The sequence below is a fragment of the Theropithecus gelada genome, chromosome 13 (genome assembly GCF_003255815.1).
Source record: "Theropithecus gelada isolate Dixy chromosome 13, Tgel_1.0, whole genome shotgun sequence".
NCBI classification, from domain to species: domain Eukaryota; kingdom Metazoa; phylum Chordata; class Mammalia; order Primates; family Cercopithecidae; genus Theropithecus; species Theropithecus gelada.
The window spans coordinates 35918600-35941388 of NC_037681.1; the positions used below are offsets into that span (position 1 = coordinate 35918600).

At 41.0% G+C, this 22789-nt stretch overlaps 1 protein-coding gene across 3 annotated transcripts in view; it reads left to right on the forward strand.

The window, feature by feature from the left end:
* The first annotated feature begins 6166 nt into the window (after nucleotides 1-6166).
* The window catches only part of DDX1 (DEAD-box helicase 1), a 38475-nt gene continuing 21852 nt past the window's right edge, over nucleotides 6167-22789 (forward strand). The window contains exons 1-13 of one of the 3 annotated variants that reach the window (XM_025355101.1): nucleotides 6167-6262; nucleotides 6613-6905; nucleotides 10131-10182; nucleotides 10480-10543; nucleotides 12046-12075; nucleotides 12688-12784; nucleotides 15284-15331; nucleotides 18129-18212; nucleotides 18770-18853; nucleotides 19390-19466; nucleotides 20000-20072; nucleotides 21549-21625; nucleotides 21748-21862. In XM_025355101.1, coding sequence (XP_025210886.1) covers nucleotides 6890-6905; nucleotides 10131-10182; nucleotides 10480-10543; nucleotides 12046-12075; nucleotides 12688-12784; nucleotides 15284-15331; nucleotides 18129-18212; nucleotides 18770-18853; nucleotides 19390-19466; nucleotides 20000-20072; nucleotides 21549-21625; nucleotides 21748-21862 — 817 coding nt within the window. In that variant the 5' untranslated portion in view covers nucleotides 6167-6262; nucleotides 6613-6889. Of the gene's footprint in view, nucleotides 6263-6440; nucleotides 6906-10130; nucleotides 10183-10479; nucleotides 10544-12045; nucleotides 12076-12687; nucleotides 12785-15283; nucleotides 15332-18128; nucleotides 18213-18769; nucleotides 18854-19389; nucleotides 19467-19999; nucleotides 20073-21548; nucleotides 21626-21747; nucleotides 21863-22789 lie in introns of those variants that run through there. The other 2 variants (XM_025355100.1, XM_025355102.1) reach the window with 2 other exon arrangements.

Below are 22789 nucleotides of genomic sequence, written 5' to 3' on the forward strand. Positions count from 1 at the left end.
TGCCTCTAAGTTTTGGTGTAGTTGTTCACAGCAACAGATAGCCAAAACTAAAAAGGGAAAGCTATTCTAGGGAGAGGGAACAGCATTTTAAAAACTATAGTGGTGAGAGGCAATGTGGTGTATGCAAGGAATTCTACACAGTTTGATCTGCTGGAAAGTAAAATTTGTGGAGGAAAGTGGCAGGTAATAAGTCTGGAAGTAAGCAGGAAGCTGGACATGGAAGACCATCCTATAGAGGGTGGATTCAGGAGCCTTATCAACTAAGAGCTGTGTCAAAGGGGAGAGGGTTTATTAATGGAAAGACTGACCATAGCAAGATTCAAGATCCAGTGCAAGTACTCCTGAGTCGTTTTTTTTTCTCCTAACAGGTAGATCTGGGGCAACCTACACAGACAGCATTTATGGAGGGAGAGGGTTACTGTTACTTGTGTGAAATGATGGGCGAGTTTGAATCTTATATTGTGAGGAAGGACTTTGTGAGGGAGGGAGTTTATGTATGATGATATTATGTTTTCTACTCAACTTCTTTTAGATTAAAACAAATTCTCTCTCTAGCTGCTTCCTCCTTCTTGGTGGCAAGATCCTCAGAAACTAAGCAGCTGGCTTTATCTTGTTCCAGAAGGAGCTGGGAATAGGAACTGAGGAGTAGGATGGATGTCAATGAAAGGACAAACTAAACAACCTAATTTGACTTATGTTCCCTAGGCTGGGTTCAGAGTCACATTCTCCCCTGTATATGTCACATTTCACCTTCATTTTCATTGTGAGGAAATGGCCATATATTCAGGGATAATTTTGGATGTTTCCCTCGCAACTCAGGCCAAATGTCTCCTCCTCCTTGTAGACAGAATAGATTGATTATTGCTACATTATGAAACATTCAAAAAATTTTCCTGAAAGATAGATTACACGATGTCCATAACGACATGTGTTTTATTTCCTTTCTTTTCTGTACCTCTTAGCAATGTGTTGGGCTGCAGAAAAAGAAATTTTAAAGTGGCTTAACTGGAACATTCTCAAGCTGCAAGCGAGGTCTAGAGATAGACAGACCTGGGCTTACCATCATTAAAGAGCCAGCCTTTTATTTCTGCTTCAGTTCTTCTTAGTGTGCAGTTTTTGTCTTCAGGACTCATTGCTGACTTTCCAGGCATCATATTAATGTTCCAAAAGGAAAAAGGGTGCAGGCCAGTCAGATCTTTCCCTTTTGAAAAGCATCCCTGGAAGTCCCAACCTGGCACTGCCAGTTATATCTCTCCAGGCAGAGCTGAGTCTCTGAGCTGTCTCTCTACAAAGGAATCTGGAAAGGTGAATGTTTTCTTCTTCTTCCAAGTTGCTTTTTTTGTTTTGCTTTTTCAGAAGGGTCTGGCTCTGTCACCCAGGCTAGAGTGCAGTGGTGTGATCACAGCTAACTGCATCCTCGACCTCCTGGGCTCAAAAATGATCCTTCATCACGAGGTCAGGAGATTGAGACCATCCTGGCTAACACGGTGAAACCTCGTCTCTGCTAAAAATACAAAAAAATTAGCCAGGCATGGTGGCAGGCGCCTGTAGTCCCAGCTACTCAGGAGGCTGAGGCAGGAAAATGGCATCAACCTGGGAGGCAGAGCTTGCAATGAGCCGAGATCACGCCACTGTACTTCAGCCTGGGTGACAGAGTGAGACTCCATCTCAAAAAAAAAAAAAAAAAAATAGATCCACCCCCGGCCAGCTGCCCAAATAGGTGGGACGACCACAGGTGCGTGCCACCATGCTTGGTTAATTTTTTAAAACTTTTGTTAGAGAAAGGGACTCTCTATGTTGCCCAGGATGGTCTCAAACTCTTGGGCTTAAGTGATACTCCCACCTTGTCCTCCAAAAGTGCTGGAACTAAAGGCCTAAGCCACTATGTCCAGCCTTTTTCAGATTTATATAATAAAGAAAGGCAATGGGAAAGGGGACTACTATGGTTTGTACGTTCCCTCCAAACTTCACATGTTGCCAATGTAATGTTAAGAGGGGGGCCTTTAAGAGGTGATTGGCCCATGAAGGTTCTGCTCTCATGAATGGGATTAAAGCCCTTGTAAAAACAGCTTCATGGAGCATTTGGTCTCTTGCCCTTTTACCTTCTGCCATGTAAGGACATAGAGCTCCTCCCTGCTGGAGGACACGGTGTTCAAGGCACCATCTTAAAAGCAGAAACCAAACCCTCACCAGACTACGAACCTACCGCGCCTTAATCTTGGACTTCCCAACCTCCAGAACTGGGGAAAATACTTTTTGTTCCTTATAAATTATCCAGTCTCAGGTATTATAGCAGCACAAATGAGCTAACCTAGGAACTGTATGTGGCTTTTGGGTGGTCCATCTACAGAGGCCTTCACAGGGCCCATCCTCTCTACACTTTCCTAGCTATCTGAAGGCATTTTTTTAGGTCTGCCTTAGTAGTTGCAAAACCATTTGCTCTACAGTGGGATATAATTATAATATAGCTTACTTGAAAATACATAGCATAATATCTTGGGCCCAGGATAATATAGTAAAACTTCCCTATTACATGATTAGCGGGGCCCAAACAACCCAATTACAGAAAATATGGGGTTATTCTGAGGGTAAAAACATAAATATTGGGGGCAAGCCCAGGCTGGGAGGGGTGGGTGTGTGTGTGTGTGTGTGTGTGTTTGAGACAGAGTCTCGCTCTGTCACCTAGGCTGGAGTGCAGTGGCACGATCTCAGGTTCAAGTGATTCTCCTGCCTCAGCCTCCGGAGTAGCTGGGATTACAGGCGCCAACCACCAGGCATGGCCATTTTTTTTTTTTTTTTTTTTTTTTTTTTGTATTTTTAGTAGAGACAGGGTTTCACCATGTTGGTCAGGCTGGTCTCGAACTCCTGACCTCTCGAACTCCTAATCCACCCACCTCAGCCTCCCAAAGTTCTGGGATTATAGGCATGAGACACTGCGCCCAGCCGTATGTGTCTTCTAATTATAATTTCTTAAACAGCTTTATTAAGGTATAATTTAAATACCATAAAATTCACTAAGTATACAATTCAATGATTTACAGAGCTGTGCAACCAGCACCACAATCCAATTGTTGAAGACTTCCATCAACCCCCTTAAATGTCTCACGTCCATTTGTATAAATGGAGACAAATGAACAAAAGCCCAGACTGGGAGTTTTTAGGGTCGAGTCCAATCAGTTCTCGGTTTGGCTACAGTTTGGTGCCACCTGGTGGTGTCTGTCTGGCTTTCTGGGACGAGGCCAGGGTTCCCAGGAATCTCCCAGTTAATAGGCAACCATTTAATCAACCTATTCTTGGGGAGACTAGACCAGCAAAATACCGGACTGAAAGACACCCATCCTCTATCTTTTGGTTTAGTGAAGGACCTGGCTACTGTTTCTCTGCCTGGTGTTATTCTACCTGCTAAGGAGAGGAGTCAATCACATACCCCAATTCACATATCCCAGTTTGCATTACTGAGGGCATTGCAACACACACATACACGTATCTATAATTATTAAAGCAGTATATTAAGTGAGCACAAACAGAAAACATTATCCGTTATCTTGAAATCATCTCTATGGGTTATTTCTTCCCCTGACCTAGATGAAGTCTCTGGCATCTTCCAGAGCTTTTCTGGTCACTCTGAGACAATGAAAAGTTGTCTGGTTACTTTCATCTAATTATACCCTCATTTCTGTAAACTGTCATGTCCAGTATCATGATCAAAATTCACAACTTCAACCAACATTATGGCTTGCTCCTCTCCTGCTTGTCCTATTCCATGCCAGAAGCCTGCAGTGGGATGGGAGGGTGGGGTCAATCTCTTTTCTGCACTCCCATTAGCTGTTGTTTCTGACTCCTGGGAAGGATAAAGTCTAGGGGATGGGGTAGGGGGTGGGTACACACCTTTATCTGGCTGGGGCTATGGTGATCTGATTCTGGTGCTCTCTGGCTTAGACGTGCTCAAGACTGACTGTTTCTCTCAGAGGGAACTTTTTGTGGTATCTTGGAGATTCCCCCTGCTTGCATCCTCCACATGCCACTCCCATAAGACAAGGAATATCTCTTCTCCAGTTTGGAAGGTAAGGATACCACTGTGTTCTTTGGGGGTCTGTGTGCTGAATCATTTAGCTCCTCCAGGCAGTCTCTTGGGCACATTCCCTTTGAAGAAAACTTCCAGTCCACTCTCCACAGATCTATTTATCCCTTGGGGAAAAAATGTCACACAATTCTCCCACAGTCGCTGGAAACACAGTTAGCTCCTGCAGCAGGCTTCTCTCTTCTCTCTGTCTCTTTTTCTGCACTGCCACCTCAGGTCCTCCTAGGGACAGCTTCTCAGAGCGGTCCTTATGCTTCCCAAACTCTCAGATCAAAAGTTCTCAGAGTAGTTTCCTGAAAACGCGTTCTTTTCACAGAAATCTTTTCTCTTAATTTGCATCTTTAATTTTTTCATACTTTATTTCTTCCTTGAGACAGGGTCTTGCTCTGCCACCCAGGCTGCAGTGCAGTGGCACCATCATGGCTCACTGCAGCCTCCATCTCCTAGGCTCAAGAGATCCTCCCACCTTAGCCTCCCAAGTAGCTGAGACTACAGGTGTGCACCATGCTCAGCTAATTTTTAATTTTTTTTTTTTTTTTTTTTTGTAGAGATGGGGGTCTCATTATGTTGCCCAGGCTGCTCTTGAACTCCTGGGCTCAAGTGATCCCCTTGCCTCAGCGTCCCAAGGTGTTGGGATTATAGACATGAGCCATCATGCCCAGCCAATTTTTCATACTTTAAAGGTGGGCATTGGCTAAAGGCACAAAAATTAGATTTCAGATTTCCCTTTGGCAAGTCCTACATAATATGGGTCTTGTATCTCTCCTTGGAATGTGGGGGTACTTGGTATCCACTCAAAATTGCTACATTGCATAACTCTCAGGGTATTATTTAGATAAAATATAACAAGAATAGAGAATATAATGTGATAGTGCCCCCTGGAAGTGTGAAGCTGCAGGGCTGAGTGTATTGTCCTGGACCTTTGGAGCCTCAAGTGAATCCTATTACATGAGTAAACTGAAGAGAGAAGCCTCATGACTTGTTCAAGGTTACACAGCAAGCAAGTGTCGAGCTAGAATCCCAACTCAGAATATGGTTCCCAATTCTGTACTTCTAACCCCATTCTATCTTTTTTTTTTTTTTTTTTTTGAGAGGAGTCTGGCTCTGTGGCCCAGGCTAGAGTGCAGTGGCTCGATCTCAGCTCACTGCAAGCTCCGCCTCCGGGGTTCACGCCATTCTCAGACTCCCCAGTAGCTGGGACTGCAGGCGCCCGCCACCACGCCCTGCTAATTCTTTTGTATTTTTAGTAGAGAGGGGGTTTCACCATGTTAGCCAGGATGGTCTCGATCTCCTGACCTCGTGATCCGCCCGCCTCGGCCTCCCAAAGTGCTGAGATTACAGGAGTGAGACACCGCGCCCAACCATCTTTTTATTTTTTTTCTTTTTTTTTTTTCTTTTTTTTTTTTTTTTTTTTTTTTTTTTTTTTTTTTTTTTTTTGAGGCGGAGTCTCGCTCTGTCGCCCAGGCTGGAGTGCAGTGGCCAGATCTCAGCTCACTGCAAGCTCCGCCTCCTGGGTTTACGCCATTCTCCTGCCTCAGCCTCCCGAGTAGCTGGGACTACAAGCGCCCGCCACCTCGCCCGGCTAGTTTTTTGTATTTTTAGTAGAGACGGGGTTTCACCGTGTTAGCCAGGATGGTCTTGATCTCCTGACCTCGTGATCCGCCCGTCTCGGCCTCCCAATTTGAGACAGACTCTTCCTCTGTCGCCCAGACTGGAGTGCAGTGGCACGATCTCGTCTCACTGCAGCTTTCGCCTCCCAGGTTCAAATGATTCTCATGCTTCAACCTCCCGAGTAGTTGCAACCCTTTTTTATTTTTTATTTATTTTTATCTTTTTTTATTTTCAGTAGAGAAGGGGTTTCACCATGTTAGCTAGGATGGTCTCGACCTCCTGACTTCGTGATCCGCCCGCCTCGGCCTCCCAAAGTGCTGGGATTACAGGTGTGAGCCACCGCGCCCGGCCGCTGCAACCCTATTCTATCTTGCCTGAGGGTTCCGCTTTTCTCTAAGACACTCTGGGGCAGGCTACAGATAGTACAGCACTCGCCCTCGCGTTGGGCAGATGTGACTCAAATCCCACGCTACCATTCGGTAGATGTGTGTCTTTAGATAAGTGACTTAACTTTCCTGAATCTTAGAGTCCTCGTCTAAAGATTCTAATACCTTCCTGACAGAGTGTCTGGTTGGGAGGATTCCTCATTTACTTTCCCCATCTCTTTGCAAAGAGAAAGGAGTGAAAATTGCATGGAAGTCAAACTCGAAATTATAAAAGCGACGTCAAACATGGGTGAAGGGAGACCTAAATCATTACTTATTTCAGTAAAATACAAAAAACAAATACCTACTGGTTGCCAGGCACCCACTAGTGCTCGGAGCAATGAATCCAGTCCATCTCTCCAGGTCATTCATACACCAAGGCCCTGCTCATCTTTGTAAAGTTGGGGGACTGAGTGGGGACGACACGGTGTGGTGTCAGCCTGAGCCCACTGGATGACCCTAATTACCAAATGTCTGCTTCCTTCTCTGTGGCAGTGACCCTGATACCGCATGGTGTGCTCCAAACACATGGTGCCCAGGACGAAGGCGGGGTCCCGAGGCCCTGGGTCCCAGCGGTCCGCTCAGCGGCAGGTGCATAAGGCGGGGCTGGTGCGGGCCTTTCCTTCCATCGGAACCGTTCTCCCGGGGCTGAGTCCCTGCCCGGACTCCGAACGCCAAAGGCCGGGGGCCGGAAGCGCGCGGAGCCACTGCCGCGCTGTGTCAGTCGGGAGGGAGGGAGCGAGCGGGCGAAGCCGCGGAGGACGGGGTGAAGATGGCGGCCTTCTCCGGTGCGTTTGTGGAAGCTCTGGGGGTAGTGGGGCGGCTTGTTGCATGCCTCGACCCTGGGGCGGCCCGCGGGGAGCTAAAGGGATCAGGGAGACCGAAGGGCGCTGTCCGCTGCAGCCCCTGATGGACCCGCGTTGCGGGATCGGGGGCGGCCGTGGCTCGGGTTCGGAGAACAGTTCTTTTCAGGAGCGGGCCAGGACGTCCCTCCCCGTACCCTTTCCCTTCTACCAATCTCCACTTGGCTTTCCTGCCAGTGCACCTTCGGCTGCAAAATCCAGGCGGCGGCGTTGCTCTGGCGGTTCCCAGACGCCTGCACCTCCTGCCTCTTAACGTGGCAGTGACCCTTTGGGAACCCTTTTCTGCCCGCGGCTCATCTGGGCTTGGCCAGGCAGAGAAGCGAGTCGGCGTGGGGTGGAGTGATTGGGGAAAATGACGATCCTGCCTCTGTCCAGTTTTTTCAGGCCCTTCCAAAACGTCCCAGGCATAAACCTGATCTTTATTTGTTAAACGCTATTATATCAACATTAATGTTCAGTGTTGAAGCCAAAGGGAAAGCATTTTGATTAACGTACGCACCAGCCCAACGTAAGTTTGGAAAATTTACATTTATTTGCCGCCTGATACTGTCCTTTATGCCAAACATGATTTGATGTGGCTTATCGAAACCTACAGTTGATATTTTCCCCTCTTAATCATCCTCCTATTAGGGATCCAGTTTTAGGAAGCTGTAATCAGCCTTAAATGTGCTAAACGTGATGCATTTATGTAGCACTTATGTAGCGTTTATTGCTATGTGAATGTATCACGTTAGGCCTGGTGTCCTTTAATGTTCTTAACTTAGTACATTTTATATTATATTTATAACTTAGTAGTATTTTATATTTTTTAGTTTTCTTCTGTAAGAATATTAGGAATTCCAAATCTTCAGTCATGTAAGATTTTTTTTTCTTTTTCTTTTTCTTTTTTTTTTTTTTTTGGCGGGGGGCGGGGGGTGGGAGGTGAGGGATGTAGGCTTACTCTGTCGCCCCAGCTGTAGTGCAGTGGTGTGATATTGGCTCACTGCTGCCTCCATCTCCCAGGTTCAAGCAATTCTCCTGCCTCAGCCTCCTGAGTAGCTGGGATTACAGGCACCTACCACCATGCCCTGCTCATTTTTGTATTATTAGTATAGACAGGGTTTCACTATGTTGGCCAGGCTGGTCTCAAACTCCTGACCTCAGGTGATCCGCCCACCTTGGCCTCCCAAAGTGCAACAGTCATGTAAGATTTCTGACTGTTTCAGTTACATCTTCTAATAGGATTCAGTTGGAAATCTGCTCAGAGTTGTTGCTGTTTTTTGTCTCCCAACATTTTCCTAAAACAGGATTTTAGAGCCAAGGTCTGTAGGATAGTTCTAGGTAGTCATTTTATAGGTACACATCTTTGGGAGTCATACACAAATTTCATGAAAGTTAGAGGTAAATGACTGGAAAAAGAGTCTGTGATATGAAATAAAGACAAAACTGGAATTTCATGAATGTTTCTAATTTTTCCTTAACTGTTAAAAGTATTATACTTAAGGTCTGGTTTCAAAGAAAACTTGCAGGGAACATGACCAGAATGGTACAACAGGTTGTCTGGAATTTACTGAAAGTGATATGTTGTTTCTTGTTGTAAAACAGTTTTGCAAACGGCTTCAGCTTGCAGTATTCCGTATGCAGTAAGAACCCACCACTCCTTTGTTTCAAGCAGTTTGCATTTTAGGAGAGAGAACATAGACTGTAATACAGGTTAATTCTTAGGAAGGTCTGCCTGGATATTCAACTTTAGATCTTCATTAGTTTATCTGTGGATTTTTTTTTTTTTTCTGAGGAGATTAACAGTTAGGAGAGTTGCCAGGCACAGTGGCTCATGCCTGTAATCCCAGCACTTTGGGAGGCCAAAGTGGGCAGATCATGAGGTCAGGAGATTGAGACCATCCCGGCTAACATGGTAAAACCCCGTCTCTACTAAAAATACGCAAAAGAATTAGCCGAGCATGGTGACATGTGCCTGTAGCCCCAGTTACTTGGGAGGCTGAGGCAGGAGAATTGCTTGAATCTGGAAGACGGAGTTTGTAGTGAGCCGAGATCATGCCACTGCACTCCAGCCTGGGTGACAGAACGAGACTCTGTCTCAAAAAAAAAAAAAGAGTTAGGAGAGCCTTCTTTTTTGAAAATGATGATCCTTCTCATCTGATGCAACGAAAAAGCTACATAATTTTATAAATAGTATTTTCAGTCTGTACGTTTGCTTTATGCCTTTTCACAATGGCAAGAAATACAGAATTTCAAAATTGGTATTTCTGGGGCTTGTGAATATTTGACTTTTTTTTTTTATAGGAATACGTATTTTTATAATAAAAGCTATATTTTATAAATACAGACTTAAAAGTCACTTCTCATTTGGAAGGAAATTTTAAGTAATCCAACTACTCCATATGTTAATTACCCTCTAGAGTTCATATGAGAAATGATAAAATGACAAAACCCAGTTAGAAACAACTCATCTCTATTCATTTAGGATGGGTCTTGAAGTAGAATTATTGAAATATGTATACAGTTCAGAGCAGTTCTTCAGCTGACATTTCCAGATGCCCATGTTTTTACCGCTGGCCCCTCCCTCTTCAGTTAGTCAGTTAATCAGGCTGCCAATAAATGCGGGTGCTCTCCACTTGTCTATTCATTTTTCTCTAATTGCTGAAGGTATTCACATGGTCCTGGAGTAGCCAAGGTACATAATATCTAATGTAAAGAGATTATCTCTAAATGCGCACATTATCTCTAAATCATCGCTAAATGCAACAACCCTGTCTACGCTTCGCAGACTTTTCACGAGTCATAAGAGGTAAATAAGCACTATAGTGGCTACAGTTTATTAGGTGACAGCCATGCTCCAGTTGCATTACATTATTATCTCTGGTCTTCATATAGCCCTCCAAGGTAGGCAATATCAGCCCTGTTTTGTGTGGAGAAAACAGATTTATAGCCTTGCCTAAGGTCACTTGCTAATAAGTGAGAACTTAGATTTGAACTCAAGTCTTTCTCCAGAACCTGTGCTCTTTCAACAGTGCCGCGCTCAGTAGATTCGATGTAACTGAGCTATCCTTCAAAATCTTTACCCTGTTTTTGAATAGTAATTTTGAGAGCACTGCAATTTATGATTTCAATTCAGTATATGTGATTTTTAAAATCAATGTTTACTTTCAGAGATGGGTGTTATGCCTGAGATTGCACAAGCTGTGGAAGAGATGGATTGGCTGTAAGTACATAAAGCTTAAATGTACCTGGGAGAGGATGTTTTATAATTTAAACAGTTGTTAGTGATTTTATCCAATATTTTTGTGTCTAGTTGGATAAGTGAAATTCAGTTCTTTTGTGTGATTTTCTAAATTATGGAAAGTTTCCTTTTTTCAACCTTGACGTATTTCTAGTGGAATAGGATGGATCATATTTACCACATAAAATTTTCTTTTAGGCTTAAAGTTTAACATGACTTAATTTGCTTAGGTGATTTTTTTTTCCAATAACTAAAATTCTTCAAATATGATTCTTTTAGCCTCCCAACTGATATCCAGGCTGAATCTATCCCATTGATACTAGGAGGAGGTGATGTACTTATGGTAAGTTTAAATTTGGTGAGGTGATTGGGAGCTGGGGACACACTCTAAGAATTGCATAGGCTTAAATATGATACTTTAACTTTATTCACAAACATTTATGATACATATACTGTATTCAGAGCATTAGGTAAAAGCTTCAAACAGATAAATATTTACCCTTGAGAAGCTTAAACCAACTAGGGCAATAAGACATGTGTAAGAATGAATCTCATATCAGAGAGAATGTGGCTTCTTCATAAGAGATGCAGAGTAGTGCGGAATTTGAGTGGGACTCCAGTTATCCTTTTGCTTTAGGGATCATAGGGACTGCTTAGAGGAAGTAGATTTCTTTTATTTATTTATTTTTTTAAAAAGGCCAAGCTCTGTTGCCCAAGCTGGAGTGCAATGGTGTGTTTATAGTTCACTGCAGCCTCAAACTCCTGGGTTCAAGCAATCTTCCTATTTCGGCCTCCCAATTAGGTGGGACTACAGGTACACACCACCACATCCAGCTAATTTATTGTATTTTTTGTAGAGACAGGGTCTCACTATGTTGCCCAGTCTGTTCTCCAACTCCCAGCCTCAAGCAATCCTCCTGTCTTGACCTTCCAAAGTGCTGGAGTTATAAGCGTGGGCCAGATTTTTGACAAGGCAAGATAAAAGGGAAATGCTTTTTAGATAGAAAGAATACCAACAAAACAGCGAATGGTAGAATGTACGATATGACTCTGGAATACTTCAGTTGGATGGTAGCATAAAATATGTGTCTGAGCAGGGATAAACTTGAAATAAAATGGTAGAGAGATAATGGGTCAGATTATTTGGGCTCTTTCTCAAGTGTCCTGTTAAAGAATTTGAGTATTAAGGCCGGGCGCGGTGGCTCAAGCCTGTAATCCCAGCACTTTGGGAGGCCGAGACGGGCGGATCACGAGGTCAGGAGATCGAGACCATCCTGGTGAACACGGTGAAACCCCGTCTCTACTAAAAAATACAAAAAAACTAGCCGGGCGAGGTGGCGGGCGCCTGTAGTCCCAGCTACTCCGGAGGCTGAGGCAGGAGAATGGTGGGAACCCGGGAGGCGGAGCTTGCAGTGAGCTGAGATCCGGCCACAGCACTCCAGCCTGGGTGACAGAGCAAGACTCCGTCTCAAAAAAAAAAAAAAAAAAAAAGAATTTGAGTATTAGTCTTCCCATGAAGACTAATTTGAGTAGCAGATTGTAGTATAGTTCTGGGATTAGATGTTGTTTGGATACTTTTATAATAATCTAGATTAGAATGATGAGAGCTTCCATTTGAATGATAGCAATGGGAAAGGAAAGGGAAGAGAAGATTCTTAACGGTATGGGAAAGGTAACAAAATGGGCTGTAGTCGGAGTTGACAGAGGAAGCCTGGATAATCTGGAGGCACTGTGAAAACAAAGGTAGCTGGTCAAATGTTAAAGATTTCTACATATTATAGTGTTAATTTGATCTGTTTAATAGACAACTTAATCTGTAAAATCAACTTTTTTCCCCTCATTCAGGCTGCAGAAACAGGAAGTGGCAAAACTGGTGTAAGTAATAAATTATATTTACTTACTCTCTAAAAGTTGAATTTTAAAGTAGCTTTGAATAGTAGTTTTTACTTTGAAGTATTTAATAAAATAGCAACCTCCAAAAGGTAAGAAATTAATTACTTGCCACTGAAAATGATATTTTTGTTGCCAGCTAATTATGAAGAGCTACAAAAAAGTATGACCTTAAGAATATAGTTTTAAATGGGTGTTAGGGAGTTACAGTAACTTTAGTGTTTATACTCACTTCTGAATTTTAATATGATGACACCTAAAATATAAAGGTTACATACAGGAGTTGATCTCCTATTGGCCTAGACTAGAGAAATAATTTGTCGGACTGGATGATATTTTTCCTCTTTAGTGTAGGTTCATTCTGCTGTTCTCCATTGTTTTATCATTTTGTGCTGTTAGCTGCATCCTATTTCCTTCATTCAGTCCACTCTGTTGTCTGACTGGTATTTTTTTTTTTTTTTTGGGCAAATGAAATTGTAGTACCAATCTGGAATATGTATAATTATTTGATGTGCATAACTTTTGTCATTTATGTTGGTTATTAAACTGTTGTTAGTATCTGAATACTAATATAGAAACCTTTTGTTTCTTTGATAGGCTTTTAGTATTCCAGTTATCCAGATAGTTTATGAAACTCTGAAAGACCAACAGGAAGGCAAAAAAGGAAAAACAACAATTAAAACTGGTGCTTCAGGTAATTTTTATAAATTGATATTTCCTTTTATATAAATCATCGATTCTCATCACTGGCAGTTAGGAATGTGAGATTTGGGTATGCAGTTTTAAAATATTGTCAATATCTGAGGGGTGGCATTGGGGTCTGGAACCCTGGAAACCAGGGATGCTAAATGTCATTGAGAGCCTAAACACTGCAAGGTTGTCCCTCCTAAAATACTAGTAGTGTTCCCTTTGAGAAAACACTGGCATTTTGGAGATTACATTTCGATATTTTAGTGTTTTTAACTTTATAACTTTCTATGCTTAATACTAAAGGAAAATAGGTACATATTGCAAAAATATTAAGGAAAGATTTTACAAATAATTTTTGGAGTAAAATCCCATGCTGGTGGGAAGTATTGCCTGAGAGGGAATAGAGGCGTTTTTTTTCCTCTAAGATAAGAAGGGAATCACCTAGGAAGGTAAAATATAAATTTTAAAGTTGTTTCTTATGTGCAATCCTATCTACATGGAAATTGGTCTTTTTATTAGGTTTCTGATACTGTCTCTACCATAAACAATCTTACCGCAGTTTCTTTATCTTTAAATGGTGTTGCTTCTGTTGAATGGTTTCTAAATTTCGTTCTATCTTAATTAATCTTTTGTTTTGTTATAATTTAATCATATTTATTCCATATTTTAAGTCACTCTTGTTTCATTATACAAAACAGGATTCTTACAAAATAGCAAGTTGAAGACCAGTGAACCTGGCATATTAACATATTCTTTTCAGTTGTTTGAGAGTAATGTTATACATAAGATGTATAAAGTAGAATCTATGAACTCCTGTAAATTAATTATGAGATAGATAATTGATGTAACTTTTTACACTATTGGCCTATTCTAAAATAGTTTCAGAACTTGTAACAACTGTGCCATCATTTATGAGAAATGGTGGTAAAACAAAACACTCCTAAAGAAGAATAACCATAGTGATAATGGTTCTAAAAGTCACATCCTGTGAGGAATAAAGAAAGTAGAAAGTTAAACATGGAGAAGAAGTAAAAATGGAGATGGGATAATTGTTAAATTATTGAAGAGAACTAGAGAGAAAATAATTATTCTAGAAAGTAGGACCAGGATCAATTAGAAATAGTTTAGATGAAGATGTCTGTTTAACTTAAAGTACTTCCTAATAGCTACATTGAGCCACAATGCAAGGGAGAACCTCAAAGTTATTTCTCCAATGTTCAAAGTGTTTAAGCTGATGATGGATATCTTTTGACCAGAAATAATTTAGGAAGGATTTCTACCCCGAATGGAAAGTTGGGCTAGAAAGCACGTAGGGCTCTCTTTATTACAATTCTTAGTTTATATATATACATACATCTTAACAGACTATTAAGATGTGTCAGAAAAGGAAAATGCCAATCCTATAAAAGGGAGGATGAAAAAAATGTGTTTCTTTTGAATGTGGTATTGAATTAAGATAAACGACTTGCTTTTCTTTTGATAGTTACAAGATAATTAGATTCTGAAATGTTGATCAGTTATTTCCTTTGTAATTGAAGTCAACTTGTTTAGTTACCTAAACTTCATTTTAGTAGTGACCTAGGAGTAAGGACAGAGATCAGTATCATCTGATACGGAGCACACTGAAGCAAGCAAGTGAGGAAATAAGGTTTTAGGTCCGAATAGACCAGTGATGATTATCTTCAACGTGTCTGATTTTTCAATTGCGTTTTTGCTTTTAATAAAAACAGGTTTTAGGCTGGGCATGGTGGCTCAAGCCTGTAATCCCAGCACTTTGGGAGGCCGAGATGGGCGGATCACGAGGTCAGGAGATCGAGACCATCCTGGCTAACACGGTGAAACCCCGTCTCTACTAAAAAATACAAAAAACTGGCCGGGCGAGGTGGCAGGCGCCTGTGGTCCCGGCTACTCGGGAGGCCGAGGCAGGAGAATGGCGTAAACCCGGGAGGTAGAGCTTGCAGTGAGCAGAGATCCAGCCACTGCACTCCAGCCTGGGCGACAGAGCAAGACTCCGTCTCAAAAAAAAAATAAAAATAAAAACAGGTTTTACGTGTGTATTCTAAATATATAAAACCATATTGAATCTAGAGGAATTAAGGTATATAAAATACTTGCTTTTTTTAATAGAGGATTTTATTTATTTATTTATTTTTTTTTTTTTTTGAGATAGAGTCTCACTCTGTCGCCCAAGCTGGAGTGCAGTGGCACAATCTCGGCTCACTGCAACCTCCGCCTCCTGGGTTCAAGCGATTCTCGTGCCTCAGAATCCTGAGTAGCTGGGATTACAGTCACATGCCACCATGCCTGGCTAATTTTTGTATTTTTTTAGTAGAGGCGAGGTTTCACCATGTTGGCCAGGCTGGTCTTGAACTCCTGACCTCATATGAACCACCCACCTCAGCTTCCCAGAGTGCTGAGATTGCAGGCGTGAGTCAGCGCACCCAGCCAAGCATTTTAAATTTTATGTATCTGGGGGTAACTTTTCTTATTTTAATTTGTTTAGTGCTCAACAAATGGCAGATGAACCCATATGACAGAGGATCTGCTTTCGGTAAGTGGATAGGCTTTCCACCAGCTTATTTGTAATTCAGAAACTTAAAAAAATAATACATGAGAACACCAAGTAAATAAAATTAAGATTTAATTTACCAGATATTAGAATGTAGTCACTATCATTAAACAGTATAGAACTGACATAGGAATAGACAGTGGAATATAATGGAAATAAATCCCAGTATATATGAGAAGTTATATGCAGGAAAAATAATTATATTTCATTTCAATGAGAAAAAAGGATGATTTATTAGGTAAAGGGTGCTGGCACAATTGATGATCCATCTGGCGCAATATAAAATTGACTTCTATCTCATATCATAATTAGAAATTCCATATGTATTTAGGACTTAAATATATATGTATGAATTTGAATACGGAAAACTACATGTATAATTTAGCAGTGGCAAAACTTCCCTAACCCAAATAGAAAATGCAGAAATTATAAAAGAAAGTATTTATAGGGTGGAGTTGGACAGTCCTCCTTCTTGGGGTTAACAGACCTTACAGTGGCTTTTATCCAATCCACCAGGCTGGCTGTTTGCCTGGGAATAACCTCTATCATGCATAGAGCCTTCTGTGGTTGTTCCATAGTGAGCAATGAGACCTGCATCAACCCAAACATGCCCTTCTATTCTGCTGCATTTAAAACCAAAGACACTTTCCTAAAGGAGTTACTCTCAGAGTACATTTTTGTAAAGGCTCCTCAGGAAGCTTATGATACTGATCTACAAAATGAAACAGTTCCTTCACACTATCCCCTCCAATTTCAGAGTTTTTTGGTTTTGCTCTTCCCCACATTGACTGCCTTCTTGGAGACCACAGGTTTTAGAAGTACTTTTTGTTGGCCCTGCATAATTTTTCCCTTGGGGTTCAGCTTTGAAGCTGGTGACCAAAGCTCAGATGGACTGAAATCGGAATGTGGCCTCACATCAAGGGCTGACCCAGCACTCTTTTACTTCATTTTAGCTATTACAGATAATAGCAACCAAAAGACTGTATACTTTTTTCTTTCTTACTTGCATTTTCTTTTCTTTTTTTTTTTTTGAGAAGGATTCTCGCTCTGTCGCCCAGACTGGAGTGCAGTGGCGCGATCTCGGCTCATTGCAAGCTCCACCTCACGGGTTCTTATTTGTGTTTTCTTATGCATCCAGTGAACCAGCTCCTTGGAGTTGGATCCAACTCTAAATTCCACTGATAACTTTTACCATTAGTAACTGAGTGTAGCACAGCTGTGGCTCCATACCGTAGGTGATCTTTTGGCCACCAAGAAACCAAAAGTTCCTCATCCCCTACCCTTTTATCCTTTTCTTTTCAAACCACATTTCTGTGATCCAAGGCAGTTCTAGCAAACCCTGATTCTGACACCAGCTCTGAGAATATAGAGAAATAAATAAACTCCCTTTTTCCCTATATACTCTCACAGCATGCTTCTGACAGCAGATGTGTGGGGTTTTTCCCCACAAGTCAAGCAAGCAGTCAGTGAGAACTGATGGAGTAAGTAACAGACACATGTTTGTTTATTCATGGTTTCCTCTACTTTCCCATTATGGTTTCTTCCAGCTGAGAACTGTAATTCAATTCAATTCTGACACCATCTCCATGAAGACAGCATCATATCCCACAGGTTGAGGGCTCAGTCACATAAGACTGTCCCCCACATCTGATGTCCGGGTTGTGGCTTATGCTTCTAACCGATTGGCTATAAATCAGCGTTCCTACAACTCCTTCCTCAGGTTCAATAAATTTGCTAGAGTGGCTCACAGAACTTGGGAAAATTTGTTTACTGGTTTATTTTTAAAGCTATTACAAAGGTTACTGATGAAGAGATGCATAGGTTGAAGTACCGGAGGGGGCTTGGAGCTTCTCCCCTCCCTGGGCGTGCCACCGTTCGTGAACCCTCATGTGTTCGGCTATCCTGGAAGCTCCTAGATAACTTTTATTTAAAAGTTCAGTTTTACATAATTCAGTACCTATATGGGTAAGAATTCATACTTTGAATAATTTCTGAAAAGTGTAGGAAGATGTGTGTTGAGGTGCTTAACAGTTTGTTCTACTTTCAAGTACAGAATATGAGTTGGAAAGATGAACCAGGACGGAAGTTATAGTTTTTTTCCAGTACAGACAAAAGCTGAATCTTTACTTAAAACCATTTAGCACCTACTATGTGGACATCACTCAGACTGATCGTGATGTATAATATAGAATATACCTCATCTTTTAGAGCCCTTATAATATTAGCAAGTAACAAACATCATGCTTTCCCCTACTTTCCCATTATGGTTTCTTCCATGGATTGAGGAACAAGCTAGAGACAGTTCTGTTATCTTTTAGTTACATAGTCGCTCAAGCTCTAAGTATAAAATCAGGATAACAAATATTGGTGAGGGGTGGTGCATCATCCTTGAGTATGTTTCTTTAAATGACTCTAGAGAATAGTTATCTAAGCACATTTGTATTCATGGTGCAACTACTATTAGTGCACATCAGGTTAAGAGCTGTGTTGAATCCTTTCTAGACTTGCTGTAAAGTCTTACCTTAGTTAACAGATGGCAGCATAGAAAATAGCCCCCAACATAGCCAAGGACACCCAGGGAATGAAATGGCTAATTACACTTGGTAAATACTATCACTCAAGAATCAGTAAGTCTCAGTCTCTGGAACATTGCAACAAGAAAGGAATTATCTTGTTAGGGAGACTGAATGATTTTTTTTTGGTTGGGGGGGCGGGTGGGAATGTATGATTTATAAAACCTTTACTGACGTGTTTTTCTGTATTTTCTTCTCAAATCCAGCAATTGGGTCAGATGGTCTTTGTTGTCAAAGCAGAGAAGTAAAGGAATGGCATGGGTGTAGAGCTACTAAAGGATTAATGAAAGGTATTTGAACAGCGTCTGCACTTGTGTAAACTTTTGAGGCAATGTATTAATACATGAGGGTTTGTTGTTGTTGTTTGTTGGTTGGTTGGTTTTTGAGACAGAGTCTCACACTGTCGCCCGGACTGGAGGGCAATAGCACCATCTTGGCTCACTGCAACCTTCATCTCCTGGGTTCAAGTGATTCTCCTACCGCACCTTCCCGAGTAGCTGGGATTACAGGCGCCCACCACCATGCCTGGCTAATTTTTGTACTTTTAGTAGAGATGGGGCTTCACCCTGTTGGCCAGACTGGTTTTGAACTCCTAACCTCAGGTGATCTGCTTGCCTTGGCCTCCCACAGTACTGGCCACAGGCATGAGCCACTGCGCCTGGCCCATGAGTTTTTAAAAATAGCTTTAAGTCAAGGATCTGGGAAGGTGTTTGATGGTACAAATATACCTATAATTCTTCATTTGGTACATAACAGTGTAATTCAGAAACATTGGGAAGGTGGCTTCATGGTAAATGAATTATGCGTGTGTGATTTATGTAAATCTCAATGTATCCTACCCTTGTAGGGAAACACTACTATGAAGTATCCTGTCATGACCAAGGGTTATGCAGGGTCGGGTGGTCTACCATGCAGGCCTCTTTGGACCTAGGTAAGTGCTTCTAAAATAACTGAATTGATTGAGTTACATTTGGGGGTTAATATTTTATTATTTGGGGAAGCAAAATCATAAATTTAACCATAAAAAGTTTTTATTTTAAAGATATGGAAATAATATTTGTCTGTACCCCACCCTGTCCCAAAAAAGATTTGAAGGAACTTACAAAAAGTACAGATATTATAGCAGTATGAAATGAAGGTTAAGACTGAATGGAGTCAGGGTAAAGTTAGTGTGTGTGAATCTGTACCACACGGTCCCGTATAGATGCTTCACGTTATTGTAAACTTGCATCTGAATTTCTTACTGGCCAAAGCAGAAAGGGATGCAGTATCACTGGTGTCCCTAGTCTCACACAAGCTGTGTGACCTAAGCACTGTTTAGTTTTTTGTAGGATTCAGAAACTTAAGGAATAGTTTTCCTGTGGGTTCATGAAATGGACATACTTTGTGAATAAAATTGCTTCTTTTACAGGTCTTTTAATTTTACATTTTCTCTTGTCAGAAAAGTAAAATATTTTTTAAATTTAGGTACTGACAAGTTTGGATTTGGCTTTGGTGGAACAGGAAAGAAATCCCATAATAAACAGTTTGATAATTATGGAGAGGTAAGCAATTATGTTATCAACTCCAACATAGCATAAGTAAGTTTTCTTGCAAACTTAATCACTCATGACAGAATGAGGGTGTAATCAGCAGATTTTCTGTATATTTTCCACAGAAAGTTTGGATTTGGACTTTAGTGAAGAAATATTGTCAAGCTAGATAAATACGTAGTAGTTATAATTTTTCTTTTATGCCATTTGTTATCCCCTCCAAAATACATTACATTGTCTTCTCTTTTCACCTCATTTTGATTTTGGTTTTGATACCTGTTATTCTCTTTTCTTATTTTTGATCATGATGAATCTAAATATAGTTCATCTGGTGAGCTGAAATCTACAGTAATGTGAATCAGCCTAAATATGTTGATTCTCACAAGCCTGTCAAATGCTTATACTATTGTATTGTCATATGCTCTAATAGGCATTTTTGATTTAAATAATTATTTTGAAACACACATACTTTTGATGCAGCTATATTTTAACTTTATTTAAGAATGTGCTTTCTATTAATAGCATTTGACTTTCCGGTATTCTAGGAATTCACTATGCATGATACCATTGGATGTTACCTAGATATAGATAAAGGACATGTCAAGTTCTCCAAAAATGGTAAGCTCTGTAGGAATCTTAGTAGTGAAAAGATATATGATATTCAATAATTGTAATTTTTAAAAATCCCCCCACCCTCTTTTTCAAATCCCTGTCCCTCCCTCCCTGCCTTCATTTGAACAAATATTTATTGAACATTGACTATGTTTGAGGTACCCTGGTAAGTACTGGAGGCACAGAAGAAAATGGAATAGACATTTGGGGCTTACACACTAGTGGTGAAAGACAGACATATAATACCATGTTAGGTGGTAATAAGTGCTGTGAAGGAGGGTATAAAGCAGGGGAAGGAAGTGGAGAGCCATAGCGGTTTGGGGGTTTGTGCTTTTGTGTAGGGCAGCCAGAAGGCTTGATAAGGTGACATTTAAGTAGAGATCCGAATGAGTTGGGTGGTGGGCCGGGCAGATATCTGCAAAGAACATTTCAGACCGAGGGAATAGTAAATGTGGATGCCCTGAGATGGAAGCGTGCTTGACGTGTCTGAGTCACAGCGAGGAAGCCACTGGATCTGGAGTACTCTGGGGATAAAGGACGGTGGTAGAATGTTAGATCAGTGAGGTGGTGAGGCCAGGCCATGGAGAGCCATATGGGCCATGATCTAAACTTTGGTTTTTATTTTGAGTAAAATGGAAAGCCATGAGGGTTTTGAGCAGAGGAGTGGCATCATCTATCTTTAGTTTAACAGTACTATTCTGGCTACTTTGTTGAAGACACATTGGAGGGTGGGGTGAGATTGCCTAGGGAATGAGGGTAGATAAAGAGAAGAAGAGATCTGAGGCCTGGGTTCCTGTGGTTAGGGATCAGCAAATTGAGGAGAATGCAGCAGAGGGGAATGCGGAGGAAGGCCAGGAGGAGAACCAAGAAAGCATGGGTCCTGCAGTCCCGGTGAAGGAAGTGTTTGAAGGATCAGGGAGCAATCACTGTGTCCAGTGCTGTGGGTGGACCTAGTCTAGCAAGATGAAGAATGTGCATTAACTACTGCATTTGACAAGTGGAAAGCATTAGAGAGCTGTTTTGGTGGAGCGAAGGGGTGAGGGTGGGAGGCCTCCTAATAAGGAGCCAGGTCAATAGAGAATGAGGTGAAAGGAAGTGGATGAAGTGTAAATGGAAATTGGAGTTTCACTACAAAAGGGAGAAGAAAAATGGAAGGTAAATGGAGGGAGAGGTGGATTCAAGGGAGATTTTCTTGTGTATTTTACTGTGAGAGTATGTTTATATGCTTTGGAATGTCTAATGGAAATGATCTTGTAGACAGAGAATAATGAAAAATGTAGAGGGGTAGAGGTGACAGTTTCAGGAGTAAAGTGAAAAAATGAAGAAGCTGGCCTTAGGCAGCACAGTTTATCCATGGTGACAGGAGAGAGGCATGAATGCAGGTAAGCTGGTAGATTTGACAGTGTCAGCATGAGGAAGGTCTTTTCTGATTGTTTCAATCTCTCTCTCTCTCTCTTTTTTTTTTTTTGTTTGTTTTTTAAGGAAAAGATCTTGGTCTGGCATTTGAAATACCACCACATATGAAAAACCAAGCCCTCTTTCCTGCCTGTGTTTTGAAGGTAATTAGGAATCTAGTTAGAAAAAATTTGCTGTGGTTATAAGCTGCTTGCTCTTCATTATTTTGTATACGATGGTTTCAATTAGGGGAAGAATTATAATTTTCTCTTTTATTCAATGCTAGAATGCTGAACTGAAATTTAACTTCGGTGAAGAGGAATTTAAGTTTCCACCAAAAGATGGCTTTGTTGCTCTTTCCAAGGCACCGGATGGTTACATTGTCAAATCGCAGCACTCAGGTATTATACCTGCAAGGGTAAGGATTTCTAGAATAGTGAAAATAATTGGTGAGAACTCCAGTAAGTAAGGCTTCTCATAGTGAGTTACATATACTTTCCTTGCTGGTTTGGTCACATATCTTTTTTTAACTCACCAGTAAAATTCATTTTTAAAACCTAATTCATAAACTCTTAAGTATTCGGTTTCAGTGTAGGCATTTTGGGATCCCAATCATAATGGTAATGATATCTAATATTTATAGAATGTGTGCTTATTCAGTGCCAGGGCACCACGCTAAGTGCTTTACATGGTTTAGTCTTCACAATAACTGTATAAGGTAGTAGTTTTCCCATTTTACAGGCAAAGAACCTAAAGAATAGGGACTTTAAGTGACTTGCCCAAGGTCACAGAGCAAATAAGTGGTAGAACTGAATTCAAATCTAAGCAGTCTGACTTCAAAATTTATACTCTTATCCATTGTATATTTAATATATTTCAATTATTTAAAGTATATTTCATAACCTGTTTACTTTGTCACAAGTGAGTCATTTTTTTTTTAGACATATCAATCAATTAGAATTATTTTAAGTAGATTTTTGTTGTTTTAAGAGAGGGAATCTCACTGTGTCACACAGGCTAGAGTGTAGAGTGCTGTGTCACCATCATAGCTTGCTGCAGCCTTGAATACCTGGGCTTAAGTGATTGTCCCACCTCGGGCTGCCCAAAGTGCTAGGATTACAGGTGTCAGTCACCCCAGTGGCCCAAATAGTTTTAATTTAAAGTAGGCTTCATTTGTTTTAGAAATCCGAGCTTTATTTTGTTTGACTGTCTTCTCTACTTTTTGACAATTATTATTTAAAATGTTGATATTAGAGTATTTGTCCTAATGTTCCGTAAGTAACAGTGTTATAAAGCGTGATTTGAATGTGTTCTTGTCTTTTTTATTC